At 38.1% G+C, this 13,828-nt stretch overlaps 1 protein-coding gene across 3 annotated transcripts; it reads left to right on the forward strand.

Moving 5' to 3' along the window:
• Nucleotides 1–979: 979 nt before the first annotated feature.
• Nucleotides 980–13,768, forward strand: si:ch211-161c3.6 (high mobility group AT-hook 2b). 3 transcript variants are annotated; one of them, XM_029276290.2, is made up of 6 exons: nt 980–1,277; nt 3,513–3,682; nt 3,883–3,966; nt 7,054–7,101; nt 7,251–7,289; nt 9,304–13,768. In XM_029276290.2, exons 2-6 carry the CDS (start codon nt 3,578–3,580, stop codon nt 9,379–9,381), a joined length of 354 nt encoding a protein of 117 aa, XP_029132123.1. In that variant the 5' UTR covers nt 980–1,277; nt 3,513–3,577; the 3' UTR covers nt 9,382–13,768. The 3 variants fall into 3 exon arrangements, with proteins under 3 accessions (XP_029132123.1, XP_020484764.1, XP_020484763.1); XM_020629108.3 differs by having other exon boundaries at nt 988–1,277; nt 3,498–3,682; nt 7,051–7,101; XM_020629107.3 differs by having other exon boundaries at nt 994–1,277; nt 7,051–7,101.
• Nucleotides 13,769–13,828: the final 60 nt, after the last annotated feature.

The following is a 13,828-nucleotide window of genomic DNA, read 5'->3' on the forward strand; positions in this document are numbered from 1 at the left end:
GTATTAATTTAACCATAAAACTGACAGTACAGTGCTATCCCTTCAAATGGAGCCCTGTGCTTCATGTTTGTAACCTAAAGCTTTATATTTTGGTCTCATGCCAGCTCACTCACCTGACATGACTCCATGAGCTCCTCAGCATAAGGCGTCCCTGGAATGTGTATTCACTCACTGCAGTTCAAACCTTCCCCTCGCTAGTTATCAGTTAGTGCAAATATCCAGATGTATTTCTGAAAATCATGAAGACCTGAATATACATTCATTGTAAATCAGTCAAATGGAGGCACCGTGCATGTCAAAACAAGCACAAGAAAAACAAGAAGAGGCTAAGTATGTTCCAAAAACCCTACATTACCTCAAAGTAGGTGTTATTTTCAGTTCCTATTTAATTAACATGAAACAATGACATCTGATAAAGTTTGGGGGGGGGGGTTACAGAATATGAGAAATAGAAACTTCACATGCTTGCACAAGAGAAATTAAAGGGAAAAGTTTTCCTTTTCCTCAAAACAAATCTGCTCCCTTCTTATGTATGCTTTCACTTAGAGCAAACCCATTTAAATAAAGTTTTTTCCAACACTGTTTATCAGACTGCTACCATGTACACTTTGTTCTGAAAATCCCCATTTGACATTTGTGTCCTTTGTTCTGACTGGCAGCATTGTATCTGTATCACTGTTGGTGAGAGCGAAACCTCTGCGTTCAAAAGACTACCATCATTTCCACTTTCTTTATTTCCCCCTTCTGTAGGGAACTTCCCTGTGCTCGGACCCAGCTTTGGGAACTTCGGAACCAGACTTTACCCACATGTCTGATGCCTCTCTCACTCTGTGTGTGTGTGTGTGTGTGTGTGTCTTTCCCTCTGTTGTGGGTGGTCCGGTTAGCTTTTCGGGGCGGGGTCCTCTCTGTTTCAACCCTCCTACCCTTGTTCCTTCTTGAAACATGCTTTAATAGAGAAAGTATGCAATGCATACTGCTCAGCTACAACCCCCAATTATACTGCAACTGGGGTATTCGTGACTGGACGTCTGGGGGGATCACACACATTTCCGATTAGAGAAGGAGGAGGAGAGAGTGAGAGGGGGAGACAGAGAGCGAGGGGGAGGGAGAGAGAGAGAGGGAGAGAGAGAGAGCGAGAGAGAGAGAGAGAGAGAGAGAGTTTACCCTTTCATTCCAGCCAATGAGACGGTCGATACACTAACATTTTCATAGTTGTGCACGAGCACAAAGTGAGGTGACGGTGTGAACTTCCAGGTAAAACTGCAAACCGACTCAAGGTAAGTTCAGCTCTCGCTCTCCCTCTGCTCTGTGTTGCGTTTAAGGTCGCCTGCATGAACAGGATCACTCAGGCTGAACATGGAGCCTATAGCCTGAATGCATATAGTGTGTGTGTGTGAGTGTGTAGGCTATGTGTGTATGTCCAGGCTGGCTTTGAAAAGAGAGCTTTTGCACCTGTGTTCCTCGCCTTTGTCCTTTTCGGTTAACTATTTCTCGCGGACACCTTATTCATCCACTTCTTCTTCTTTGGTGGACCCGTTATCTTAGCAGAAAAACAACACATATAAGATCGATTGCGCAAGTGATGGGAGCAGGGGGATGTTGTGTAGGGATAGCCGACTTTTCCGTTTAAAATAATGATAGCCTCGAGTGTTTCGGCGTTTTACTTGTTCCAGAAACCTTAAAGTAAGTGGGGAAGGTTAAAGCGCACGGACACCCTGCACGAGCGCTTTACGCACCTTCTTTTAAGGCTGTAAAAGAATGTGTTTTTATGGTCGCTATTGCCGCCCATATGCAAAAAGTACATTCAGTCCCGCACTTCACTGCCAAACAGACGAGTTAAGCGGACGGGTCTGCTGCTGCATGAGAAAACGTGCAGGACGCTGTTTGTGAGGCCCCGAAATTAGTTTTAAAAGCGACAAAACGACGTCGTGCGTCGCGTTTGGCTTTAAGTTGTTTCTTCGAGGACGTCGATTTTCTCAAATTACTCTGACTTCCTGCTTCAGTGCGGCCAGTTTGATAGGCTGTGTTGGCAATTAGTGTTTGGCACATTCCTGACGGAGCTCGAAGCTGTGGAAAACGACCACCACGGGACATTATACCAGCCAGGGTGAAGTTGACATTTACGGCTTACTGTGTTAGCAAAATCAACCAAACTATAATAACATATCATTTTAAGGTATCTGTTAAGATAAAAAAAAAAAAAGTTTTACAAACGGAATGTTGTTTACAACATGGGCTATATGTGTGCTATTAATCACCAGACCTACGATTCACGCACACACAAAAATACATTATCGATGAGTTAATCATTAGAAAATTAATCTTCAACTATTTAAAACAACTGATTATCTTTTCAAACACAAAACTTTTCCATCGGATGTTTTTTTTTTCTCCAAAGAATGTTTGCGTTTTTGGTCTCATGAAAGTAAAAAAAAAAAAAAAACATTTTCCTTATAGGCTAATAATAACTTAATTTGTATCACACTTTTTAAAACAATGGGATACAGAGTGCTTTGACACATGCAGAAGAATACACAACAACAAGGCATTAAACCCAAACAACAATAAAACAACACGAAAACAAACAAGCCTTTTTACTTTTTACTCTCTTGTGTTGACCTGATGATTCTTCTTTTCTAAATAATTTATAGATTCACACTGTTTGATGGATTGAGTTTAATTTGTCTTATATAATAGCCTACATTAAAAATATGTAAAATATCTGTTTTTCTAAAGTCATAAACTTGTTATCTTAACATATTGTTGTGAAATTGTTTACCACCATGTCAGACAAGTGAAAGCAGCAAATCTTTAAAATGAACAAGCTGCACCCAAAAAGTTGCTTTTTTTCCCTTTCTTTTTCAAACTATAAAACAGTTTGAAATTTCTGTCACTAAACCTATTTGTTAATCAGCTTTAAGCTGCCACTGTAAAGTTTACTAATGCAATCAAATGCAGTGATTTTTTCCCCCCTCATGTTGTAGTATTTTGGTGTGTTTGTGGTTGTGAGTTATGGTCTTGGTTTTACACTAAAAGTTGTAGCGGCATCAGCACGCCCACAATGTGCACAGACCCATTGAGAAATTCCTCACAGTGGACAGATGGAAAGGAAGCATGCAGTACAGTAGATGCAGATTTTGGATGGTAGATTGAGTTGTGAATATCTGTGCTACTTTTAGTCGCTGGACACCACTCTCATGTTTCCCTGCATTTGCCAGACCCCTGCCTGTGTTCCGATCCACCGGGTGCCAAGGCTTATGTATAAGCAGTTCCCACGCTTGCTCTTGGAAAATGTCCTGTGTTATTCTGAATTATCCTTTTCATTATACATTAAGCACTGGTTTAAAAAATAATTTTGCCTATTGTTTAAAAAAAAAAAAAAGCAATCAAAGTGGTTTTAAAAGGCATATTATTGTAAAGATGATTGCAGCACTGAATTCAAAAGTAGAATTGTTTTTCCACTTTCCTTTGCTCCATCTGCAACCTCTGATACTCAGGTTCTTCTCTTTAAGCCCTTGAGGCCGCTCCTCCAGGCTTTGATGCCCATACTGTTTGAAGCAGGTGGAAAGACGCAGGCATGAGTGACAGTGGGACCAAAGAGCCATCTCCCGAGCCAAGCACTGCCCTGTCACCTCCTGAGCCTCAGCGCAGGGGCCGGGGCCGACCGCGCAAACAGCAGCAGGTACGACCATTTCAGTCTTGGAAAGAGACATTTGCTCAGTATCTATCTTGAATTTAGAACAGAAAGCATCCATCTGAAAAATGTGAAAAGTCATTTTAAAACACAAAGCTTGTTGATAATGTGTTACATTGCTGCAGAAACAAATGCTTCTTATATGGTTAATAACTGGCTACACACTGAACCCCCCTCTCTCTCTACAGGAGCCTGTTGGACCACCAACTCCAAAGCGACCGAGAGGACGGCCGAAGGGCAGCAGGAACAAAGGCCCCAAAACTGCACTGAAGGTTGTGTCTGATCAAAGTATCTTAGATATAAAAATTGAGTCTAAGAATTTTAACAACACCCTCACATGTCAGAACTTATCAGGAATCCTACATTTATGCACCTACACTAACATTTTACTAAATTATTGAAACTGCTGTGAACTAATCACAAATATCCTCACAGGAAATACCATTAGAAGAATTTTTTTTCATCAATGGTAAATTTCTATGTATTTCTGACTTCCGACCTTCATCACTCCAGACTCCAATCTTAAAACTACCGGTGGTGCTTTTTACATGTTTATAAAATATGACTTTGAACTTATTGGCTTTAACTTTCCAGTTTTTCTACAGCAGATCCATCTGAGCGTTGTCGTTTAATAATGTATTTATGTCTCATGCTGCAGCCTGTGGGTCAGTGCTGAGGCAGCTGTGATTATTCTGAGTAATGAAGGGTCGTCTCATGAAGCAAGAGGTGGAAATAATTTAAGTATATCTTTAGCTGCTTAACATAAGTTTTGATTTACTATACCTGCATATTGACATTGTTTCTGTTTAACTTTGAATGCACTGCACATTAAAGGAATGTTTTGTTGTATTTTCACCACAATTCTTTGGACAGAAATAGTTTTTGGTTATGTTGCAGTTAGCATTTTATGCTCAATGCACTTTCTTGTTTTCCACAATCTGATACAGAATATGAGCAGTATATCAGGGAGTTTAAATTAGCTACATCTCCAACAGTCCACCCAAAATATTAAAATTAAACTCACATATAAATGCATCTTCAGTGGCGTGTTAAGAACTTTCTTTACCAGGCAGAATCCTTGAGCTGCTTCTCCCTCTGTCCCCCGTTCTAGGCAGATGATGACTGATTTTCAATCTGTCTGGTTCTGCTTAAGGTTTCTGTCTTAAGGAAGATTTTTCCTGACCTTAATGCCAAGTGTTTGGTCATAGGATCTTAATGTCGGGTTCTTCTGTAAGGCACATTGAATCAACAGGTATTCATGGACAAAATTCAGAAATTGTTAGATTAAAGGTAATTTAAGACTCTGTTATTTTGTGTAATTATAAAGTCGCAAACTACAAGAAAGGAGCTTGGAAAAATAGAAAAATGATTTATTTTTGTCAATGAGTCATATACAGTATCTTTGCTTGATGGGATCGGCCTCACACTTTAGACACTGCTGCTTGTCGTGTGTCTGCAGTGGATAAATCACATTTCACTTTGCAATCAGTTGGAATAATAATGAAATGTTTTTTTTGGCACCCAATCCGACCCTCAGTGAAATCATGTCCACTTCTGATCAACAAAAGAATGACTCTGGTACATCATTCTTAGTCCCATGGCTGTTATAGGAAGTAGTTCTTACCACTAAAACAAGAAGATTTGCATAAATAACTGCGAATGTGTAGGGTGTATAGTGAATAGCAATGTGTATGAATTAGCATTTCATCTTCCAAAGGCTTCCAAAAAAGTGTTTTCTACAATCAATATTAATTCGCCCACTTAAGACAGAGTTATGGTAAAGCAACTGAACTTGTACCATTGTAAATACATGCTTGAGCCGGCATTCACACATGCTATTCAAACAAATCTAAATGTTTACACTTCAAAATTGATATTGTAATATAGATGATGTTTAAAACAGTTTTACTCTGGCTATGATCAGTGGTGCGGGCAGGATCATGTTTACACTCAAGAACCATCCACCTGCATATATAGATCACCTTTAATGTCTTGATTCCTCTCATGAGTGAGTGAGAGAGGGAGCGATAGAACGCTCTTTTATTTAATTTATTTTTCAACATCAGTTATTTTTAATGGCTAGCCAGCATGCTTGAACAAAACCAACAGCCAGCTATATGTAAGCAACAAACAACATGAACATTGTACAGAATATGTGAATAATACGTTGGTATCAAGCAGGAAACTGATTGAATCACTTAGTAACTATTTTTTCTACTATCAGCTGCAAAAGAGGCTATACAGCGACAAAACATATCTGCCATGATAAACTATCAAAAATCCAGATAAGAAAATAAGAATAAACAGCTTTCCTATCTGTTTGAAGTGAATTCAGCCTTTACCTGTTAGTTACCTTGCAGAACAGCATATAACTCAAAAATAACTGGTGTTCATCAGAGTTTTTCCACTCAGTGTCTTGTCAGTCAGTCATTGTATTCCTGAGATACATTTTTAATTGATGTAAACAGCTCTGTCAGTGGGCACAGGCCTAAAAAAAAACACAAATCATGACGTTTTTTATGCTAAGTTAGCTGTGATGTCTCAAAACTTTAATTATTCCATCATTTGGGTCATGGATATGTTGCTTGCTGGCTTTTGCTCTTAAGAGAGGTGTCATGGCTAAAGACAGTTCTCTTTGTGTTTCCAAAAGCCTGACAAAAAAACCATTGTTGCTTGCAAATTTCTGGTTTACTTAATTGCTTCCATAAGCTAAGTCTAACATTAACAGTGTCACGAAGACCCCAAAATGTTTCAGGTAATTTACCTTTGACCTAACATCAGTCACCGGCCATCATTAACTACGTGTCACCACCACGTTAGCGCTTGGATGCAGCCAAATAATGCAAATCAAGTGTATTTGAAAAATGAGTTCACATGCAGGCTCTGCTGTTTTTAGAGTTAGATTTTCATTAAAGACAATAATGAATGTCTGAATGTCTAATAAGATGTACACATAGTTAAAACTATAAAAACTGCATGACTGACATGTCAAGTGATGATTTAACCAGGGGGAAAAATATATAGTTCTGTCCCCTTTAAAGTCTAGTAAATGATAACCATGCAGGACATAATAATAATAAATAAATAATAATGTAAATAATAATATAAGTATTACCAAATAACTTTTTTGTTTTATTCAATCAATTTATAAATGAAAAAAAAACCTCTAAAGATCTTAAGAGAACAGTCCCTGTAAACCTGCAGAAGTTTTAGCATTAAAAATGGATTCTGCAAAAGTCTTATATATAATACTCAACATAAGCCTTATAAACTACTAAACTCTTTTTTTTTTTAAATCTCTTTGGTCAGGTAAAAATCTGAAACTTCCCCTTAACCATTCCTGTGTTCTTTCTCAGAAGGTAGAACCCGTTGGGGAGAGACGACCACGTGGGCGACCGAGGAAATGGGTATGGGGCAATCATTGACAGTTTGAGACATAATGGAGTTAATTGTAAATGCATGTGTGTGAGGCCTCCAGAGTGTCTGCTGGAGCTGTGCAGTCCTATAGGGTGGCTTCTTTCAAAATCAATTAAATCCGCTTCCTCTCTGTCCTCAGCCCCAGAAAGTAGTCCAAGAAGTGACTGAAGAGCAGCAGGTGAGGAAACTAAATCTATTAAGGGTGGTCTACTTTTTGTTTTTATGTGGCATTTTTTAAACCAGAGTAAAAATGACTGTGATTAAGTTGAATTAGTTAAAATTACTGAAATAAGTTGTATGTATGTAATAAACTAAAGACAACCCTCAGCATCTCTTCAAATCTCTCAAAGTCATGTTCACTAATACATTATTTGATCAAGATCAAGACATTATATATCTTTAACCTCTAGGCCCCCCTTCATTTTAAAACTCTGCATATGAACCAAAATATGCTTCAGCTACTTTTTTTAAATTTGTTTTAAGTACTCTGCTCATGCACCAAACTGAAGCTAACGTCCCTCAGAGAGTCTGTGACTAAGGAGGGGTGCAGCCTCTGATTCAGTTGAACAGTAATCTCCTTTTGTGTCACACATTTACCTTTTGACTAATATCAGTCCCATTTGTGATGTAGGCCATGTTAAAGCAGTGCTGATATGCAGAAATGATCTCATTCAGCCTTTCATGCTTTTAATGAGCTTGTGTTAAGCAAAGACATTAAACTACATAACCTAAACTGAACCCTTCAGCTCATGATTGTTCTGTAGCATCAAACAAACAATGACCTTCAGGATTCCAATTAGGCCTATTTTCCCCTTCAAATACACTCAAATGCAAGCTTATTAAACACACTTATCCCCGACTAGCGATACATTCAGAAGTTGAGAATCTGACACTTGTATTTATTTAAGGCTTTAATATCAATACCACATGTTTAATACTTTGTCGTCATGAGGTAGAAGATATTATCACAGGAAAACTAAAGTTTGTGTCCTCTAATTATTTATAAAGTTTATAAATCCGATGCGCACTCATGCACAGCGCGTAAGTGACGGCAGTCTGTAACTGTAGTGTAGCAACAGATTCAAAGTGAAAATGTCAGAACGGATAGTTGATCTTAGCATCAGACTGCTCTTAATAAAGCTGGTGTAATTCTGACGCTCTTGTTATAAAACCTGTTGACAGCCATGATACTGATCTATAGCATATTCAGGAGAACCAAACCCTCATTTTCGATTTTTGCATGAAATTGCAATGACCTCTCAATGCCCTCGGCCTTGCCCTCCTGCACACTTTTATAGTGGCCTTCACATTGCAACCTTGCATGTTTGATACACTGAATGTACATTTTTACAAACATTCATACGTTTGATCTATTTCGGTTCTAGGCCTTATGTTTTACAGCACAAGTTTTATGAAAAACAAGATGTTTGCCTCGTTGGATTTCATTTACTGCGTATGTAACAACCAGAACTTTGAACTCTAGAGCACAGTTTATTATCAGGACAATATTTAAATGCTCAAATTTTTGTTGCCTTGGCACATTTTCGTGCAAATAGCAACACAACCAATGCACACATTCTTTGTGCTTCGCCTAAACTGACTTCGTGAGGATATGACAAGTTCGTGTAAGTGCATAGATAGAGGTGTTGAATCCCTCAGATACACCTCCAAACATCCTTTCGTGACATCCAGGGTATTTTTATATATACATTATACCCCTGGTGTTTCTGAGAATTCTCTGCTTTTTAAGCCTTCCTGCTAGTTTTTTCAAAAAGCAAACGTTGCTCAACAGCTCATCACCAAAGCGGGCAGTTGACGTGATGCCCCTCGTTCGCCTTATCACATCCTCTGAGCAGTTTGTCAGAGATGCTTCAAGAACTGAAACTGTTGAGACAGACTGCCTTTCTCAGACGCACGCACACAAGGGGAAGAATGAGTCAATGGAGAGAGGGGAAACCTGATCTAACTGTTCTCTTCCTCTGTCTTCTTGGTTTCCTGACATAACCGACGTCTTCCTCACATTTCGAGGTCTGACAGCTGGACCTGACTTTCCCGCTCTCAATGAAGTTTCAACTCACTCTTCTCTCTCGTCTCTCTCTTCGTAGCGTTTATTCATTAGGTTTCTCATTCTAACTTGTCTAAAAGAGTCTGGACAGTGGCAGACAAAGTGACAGTGGTTTTGGTTGTTTCAGGGTCCTTCAGAAGAGGCTGAGGAGGGTCCGTCACAGCTTGAGTCATCTCAGGTTCCAGCGCAGGAGAAAGGGGAGTAGATAGGGCGCCTCTCTACCTACCTCAAGGTTTGGCCTCAAACAAACAGGGGTTCATCGTGACTCCTATCTGTGATGGGGATTCAGGAACACACGCACACACACCAACAATACAAATCATTGCAGACAGTAGTTTCTTCTCCCAATCCAATACTGATTCCTGGTTTTGTTGGTTCACTATAAAAGTTTGGTTTTTTAAATAGAAAGAATTACATCATTTGATATGGCTTTTTCAAAAATAGTTGCACATCTTGAGAAATGCGCTTCTTCACTTTCCTGCCAATATTCTCAAGAGAAGATTAATCCGAAAGCTTGCCGTAAATATTTAGCTACTATCAGCAGCTCGTTAGCTTAGCCCGGCTCAAAGACCGGAAACAGAGGGAAACAACTAGCATGCCTCTATTAAAAAAAAGGTTACAGAATCCACATTTAAGTATCTCTGCTTACAGTTTGATATGTTTAGATTGTTTCATATGTACAAAAAACAAAGTTTAGAAGCAACAGTTTTAGTTTTTACAGTTATCATATGACTGTAAAGTTTAAAAGGTGCTGGAACATGGCATTGCTAATCTGTTTAGGGTCTTTACGCTAAACTAAGCTAAATTAACATTTATTTTCTATTGCATGAGGGATGCAATAAGCAAACCTCACTTATTTTTTTGTTGGAGCCTAAAAAGAAATAAGAGCATCCCATTGGGTGTTTTGATTGTTCCCTGGGAGCCACAGAATCACTTTTCCTTGGCCCAATGTGGATCCTCTGTGTGGTTTACTCACATATCTCTACCTTTTGTTGTACCACTAGACAATGCTTAAAAAAACAACAACACACCAATGATTTTTCATTTTTTGACCTCAGAGGGTTCTTGCTAAAATGTAAAGTACTTAAGGCATTAAAACACAAGTTTTCTGGGGTGTGTTTGGAGCTTGTAAAAAGCTTTCTGCATTTAAATAAAATAACAGATCACACAAAATGACTCTCAGTCACAGTCAAAACCAAACACTCTCTGAAGAGGGTCTAAGTCTAGGCAAAGAAGCGTATTTCCCAAAATGTTAAACTGTTTCCTGCCTCCCTGATCCTCTCACTGTGTGTGTGTGTGTGTGTGTGTGTGTGTGTGTGTGTGTGTGTGTGTGTGTGTGTGTGTGTGTGTGTGTGTGTGTGTGTGTGTGTGCGCGCCTGTGCGTGTGTGCGCGTGCGTGTGCGTGGTTATTGTGTGGAGAGGGGAAGGAGCTGGGGGTTGTGAGAGGTGTGAGAGGTGTTTAAATGAAAGGAACCAAATCAAACTGTTTTATTGAAACATTTTTCTAAACCAGAGTCATGAATCTTCACGTGAAATGGGAGCAAGACGGTGCCATTTTTTTTTATCAATGTCACAGTACAAACATGGTGCGCTGAAGTCATTGTTATGAACTCAGACGTGAGTGGTTTGATTCCAAAATGAAATATCTTAATGAAGAGGTGAGAAACGTCTCTGTTCTTAACTCAGAATGAAATAAATGAAATAAAAACATGAACTCACATGTCAGTCAAAGTAAGAACAGTATTCAGGTTTTTAAACTCAGTATTTTTACCCTTTCAACCAGCAGCTACTTTTAAAAATAAAAGCGTCAGACGTTTTTACTTGATGTCTCATTTTGGAAAGAAACCTTTCATGTAATGTTTGGTCAACAACAGAGTTGACATGTCATTTTACCACACTCAGGATATTACTATTACCGTGCTTTTACACCATACTGAAACCTCAGGTACAAAACTATTCAGGAACATTTTGTCAGTCTACTCAGTAATAATTATTGTGCTGTGTTTGTTGTGCATTTCTGATCTGTATTTGACATTACCAGTATGCCTTGACACAAAGACCTCATTTAAACCTGTTGCCCTCACTTTCTTAATATCTCATTCTACCTCAGCAACACAAAAGACAGACGATCTCCATCAAAGTAATGTTCCACTCCCTCAGCAGCAGCTAAACACACATTTACTGTACACACACACACACACACACACACACACACACACACACACACACACAAACACACAGGTTCATGTGCAGATATGCAACACAGACAGGCAAAAGGTTTAAAGGCCAACATACACACAGAACAGGAGGTACACTCCTGGACAGGATTGTACCAGCAGTGCAGAAATAAAAGTGTCTTTTCTTACAAAACAAAAAACTGTATTTGTTTCAAGCTGAAGTGAGACTTTGTATGTTCTCCTGGGAAATGAAAATTGCAGCCAATGGTTTACAACAACTTGATGAAATACTTGCTTTTTAGGGTGTAGTTTCCTTATGAAATACTTGTTTTTTTGTTGTTGTTTGTTTGTTTTTGGGTCGCTTACTCCTTTCTCATTTTTACTACATCATGTATTTTTCTGATTCTTACACTGTAAATTGTATTGTGTGACACTCTTAATCCATGTGATTTATAAGAAACGGCAGCAAGTAACCACATAGTGCTGAAATACATGACACAAAGGGAAAACCATAAAACATCATCACCATAGTTACCTTTTATGAAAAAATGCCCAGTAACTTTATTAAGTTTAAGGGTTATTAATCCATACTTAAACTGTGCCTTCTTTGTTTGACCAATTTTTGAAGATAAAAAATGCCTCAAGTTTCTCCTTCCTTTCCTTTGTGGAAAGTGGAACAGATCACTTGAGGTGAACACTGACAGCTGTGACAGTAATGTTAATGCAGACGTGTAGTAAGTGGAGTAACTCAAATGCAGCTGTAGAGTCAATGTGCTAACTCACTATCATTTATCTAAAGTTTGCTAACATTAGCTTACCTTGTTAGCTTACTGCTGATGCCATACCGTGTGGGGCGGTAGAAAAATAACTGTTTTATTTCTATCATTTCTTAATCAGAAACAATATTTAGGACTGCAAGTATAGATCAAGAAGTAATCTTAGTATTATTAGTAATATATAATTCCCCCACATTTGCCACCTAAACAGAGAGCTGCAGTTTTAAAGACTACATCTATGCATATTGGCTTAATGGCTTTTCTGATCTCTGATGAAAGCTTATCTATAAAAATGTTCATCTTTTTTGTTTTCTTATGAAGTAAACCTGATTCTTAAGCTTTGAAATTCAAAACAAAACTTTGACTAAACCTACTAAACCTCGTATTTGAATAATAAAAGCAAGCACAGCTGTCATCAGCTTGTGTAATGCCAAGTCAGGTGTATAGTTTAGTTATCTTATTACTGTACTAAGGCTTTAACACATCTGTTCCTGGGACTGCTGCTGGCCCCCTCAGTGCGAATGAATGAAATCGTGTTTGTGGTCCCCTCTGTTGAGATTAAAGAGAAACAAAAGTATGCATCACTGTAATTTAGGAGAAACAACACTTGAGGGATATCATTTGAACATTTGTAGTGAACCTGTAAAAACATGGGCATCTTGTTGTTTAACTTGGGGGGGGGGGTAATGAAGTAGTTTATCACCTCCCCTGTTTCTAAAAAAAAGAATTTTTGATACTCTGAAGATTTTTTTTCTTTCACTTAAACTGACAATTAGCTACAAATACTTAAAAGTCCTACGTTTTTGACTCTTATATCATTAATCATGTTAAATTTCTTATACAACATGAACTACATATCACTTTCTATGTGTTATATGACTTGAATATCCTCAATCATTTACTGTATGTACCCATTTCCATTTAAAAAAATTACTTATTTTATCACTGAAGATCTTTTGTATCCCATTAAATGTATGTATTTCAGCATTGTTGACATACACTGCTGCCATAGTTCATTTACATAAAGATATCTATATATTTTTTTGTTCAATTGCATTGACTTTACTTGTTTTGCCATCTGGACTACCTCTGAAAACTAACAAGCCCGGGACATCTCTGAGGAAAGTTGTGGCTCGTTGTACCTTACATTTCTTTACAGGTGATGTAGATCATGAAATCTTAAAAAAAAAAAGTAACTGTCAAACTAGTACTGTTGTAGTCCACTCATCTCATCTTACTACATTCATGTTACCACAATGAATGCAAGTCAGCCTGAAGGGTGCCTCTTCATGAAACTACAGTCGAGACAATGTCTGTAATTTTACACGAGCTGTGTCTGGATATTTACTCTCTATTATGGGGACGATGTTGTTCTGTGATCTTACTGATAATGATATATAGTTACATACAGTACTTGATCTATTTTCAACTATTAAAAAAGTTGAATTGTAACTTGAGAAATCATCTTTTATGCCTTACTTTTAACACCATTTTTGTAGTTATGTTATTGATGTGTCCTCATCCACTTCATTAATACAACTCACAAACCTGTGATATATATTTTGTTATGATTCTTTACCATGTGATTTGTGTTATTCTGCTTCTTTTATTGCTTATCAATAAAATATCACAGCTACCAGCTCTCCTTTGTCACGGATTCTTTACACACACACACACACACACAACAAAACTGTTCAAG

Source organism: Labrus bergylta, chromosome 5, assembly GCF_963930695.1.
Source record: "Labrus bergylta chromosome 5, fLabBer1.1, whole genome shotgun sequence".
Classification (NCBI taxonomy): Eukaryota; Metazoa; Chordata; class Actinopteri; order Labriformes; family Labridae; genus Labrus; species Labrus bergylta.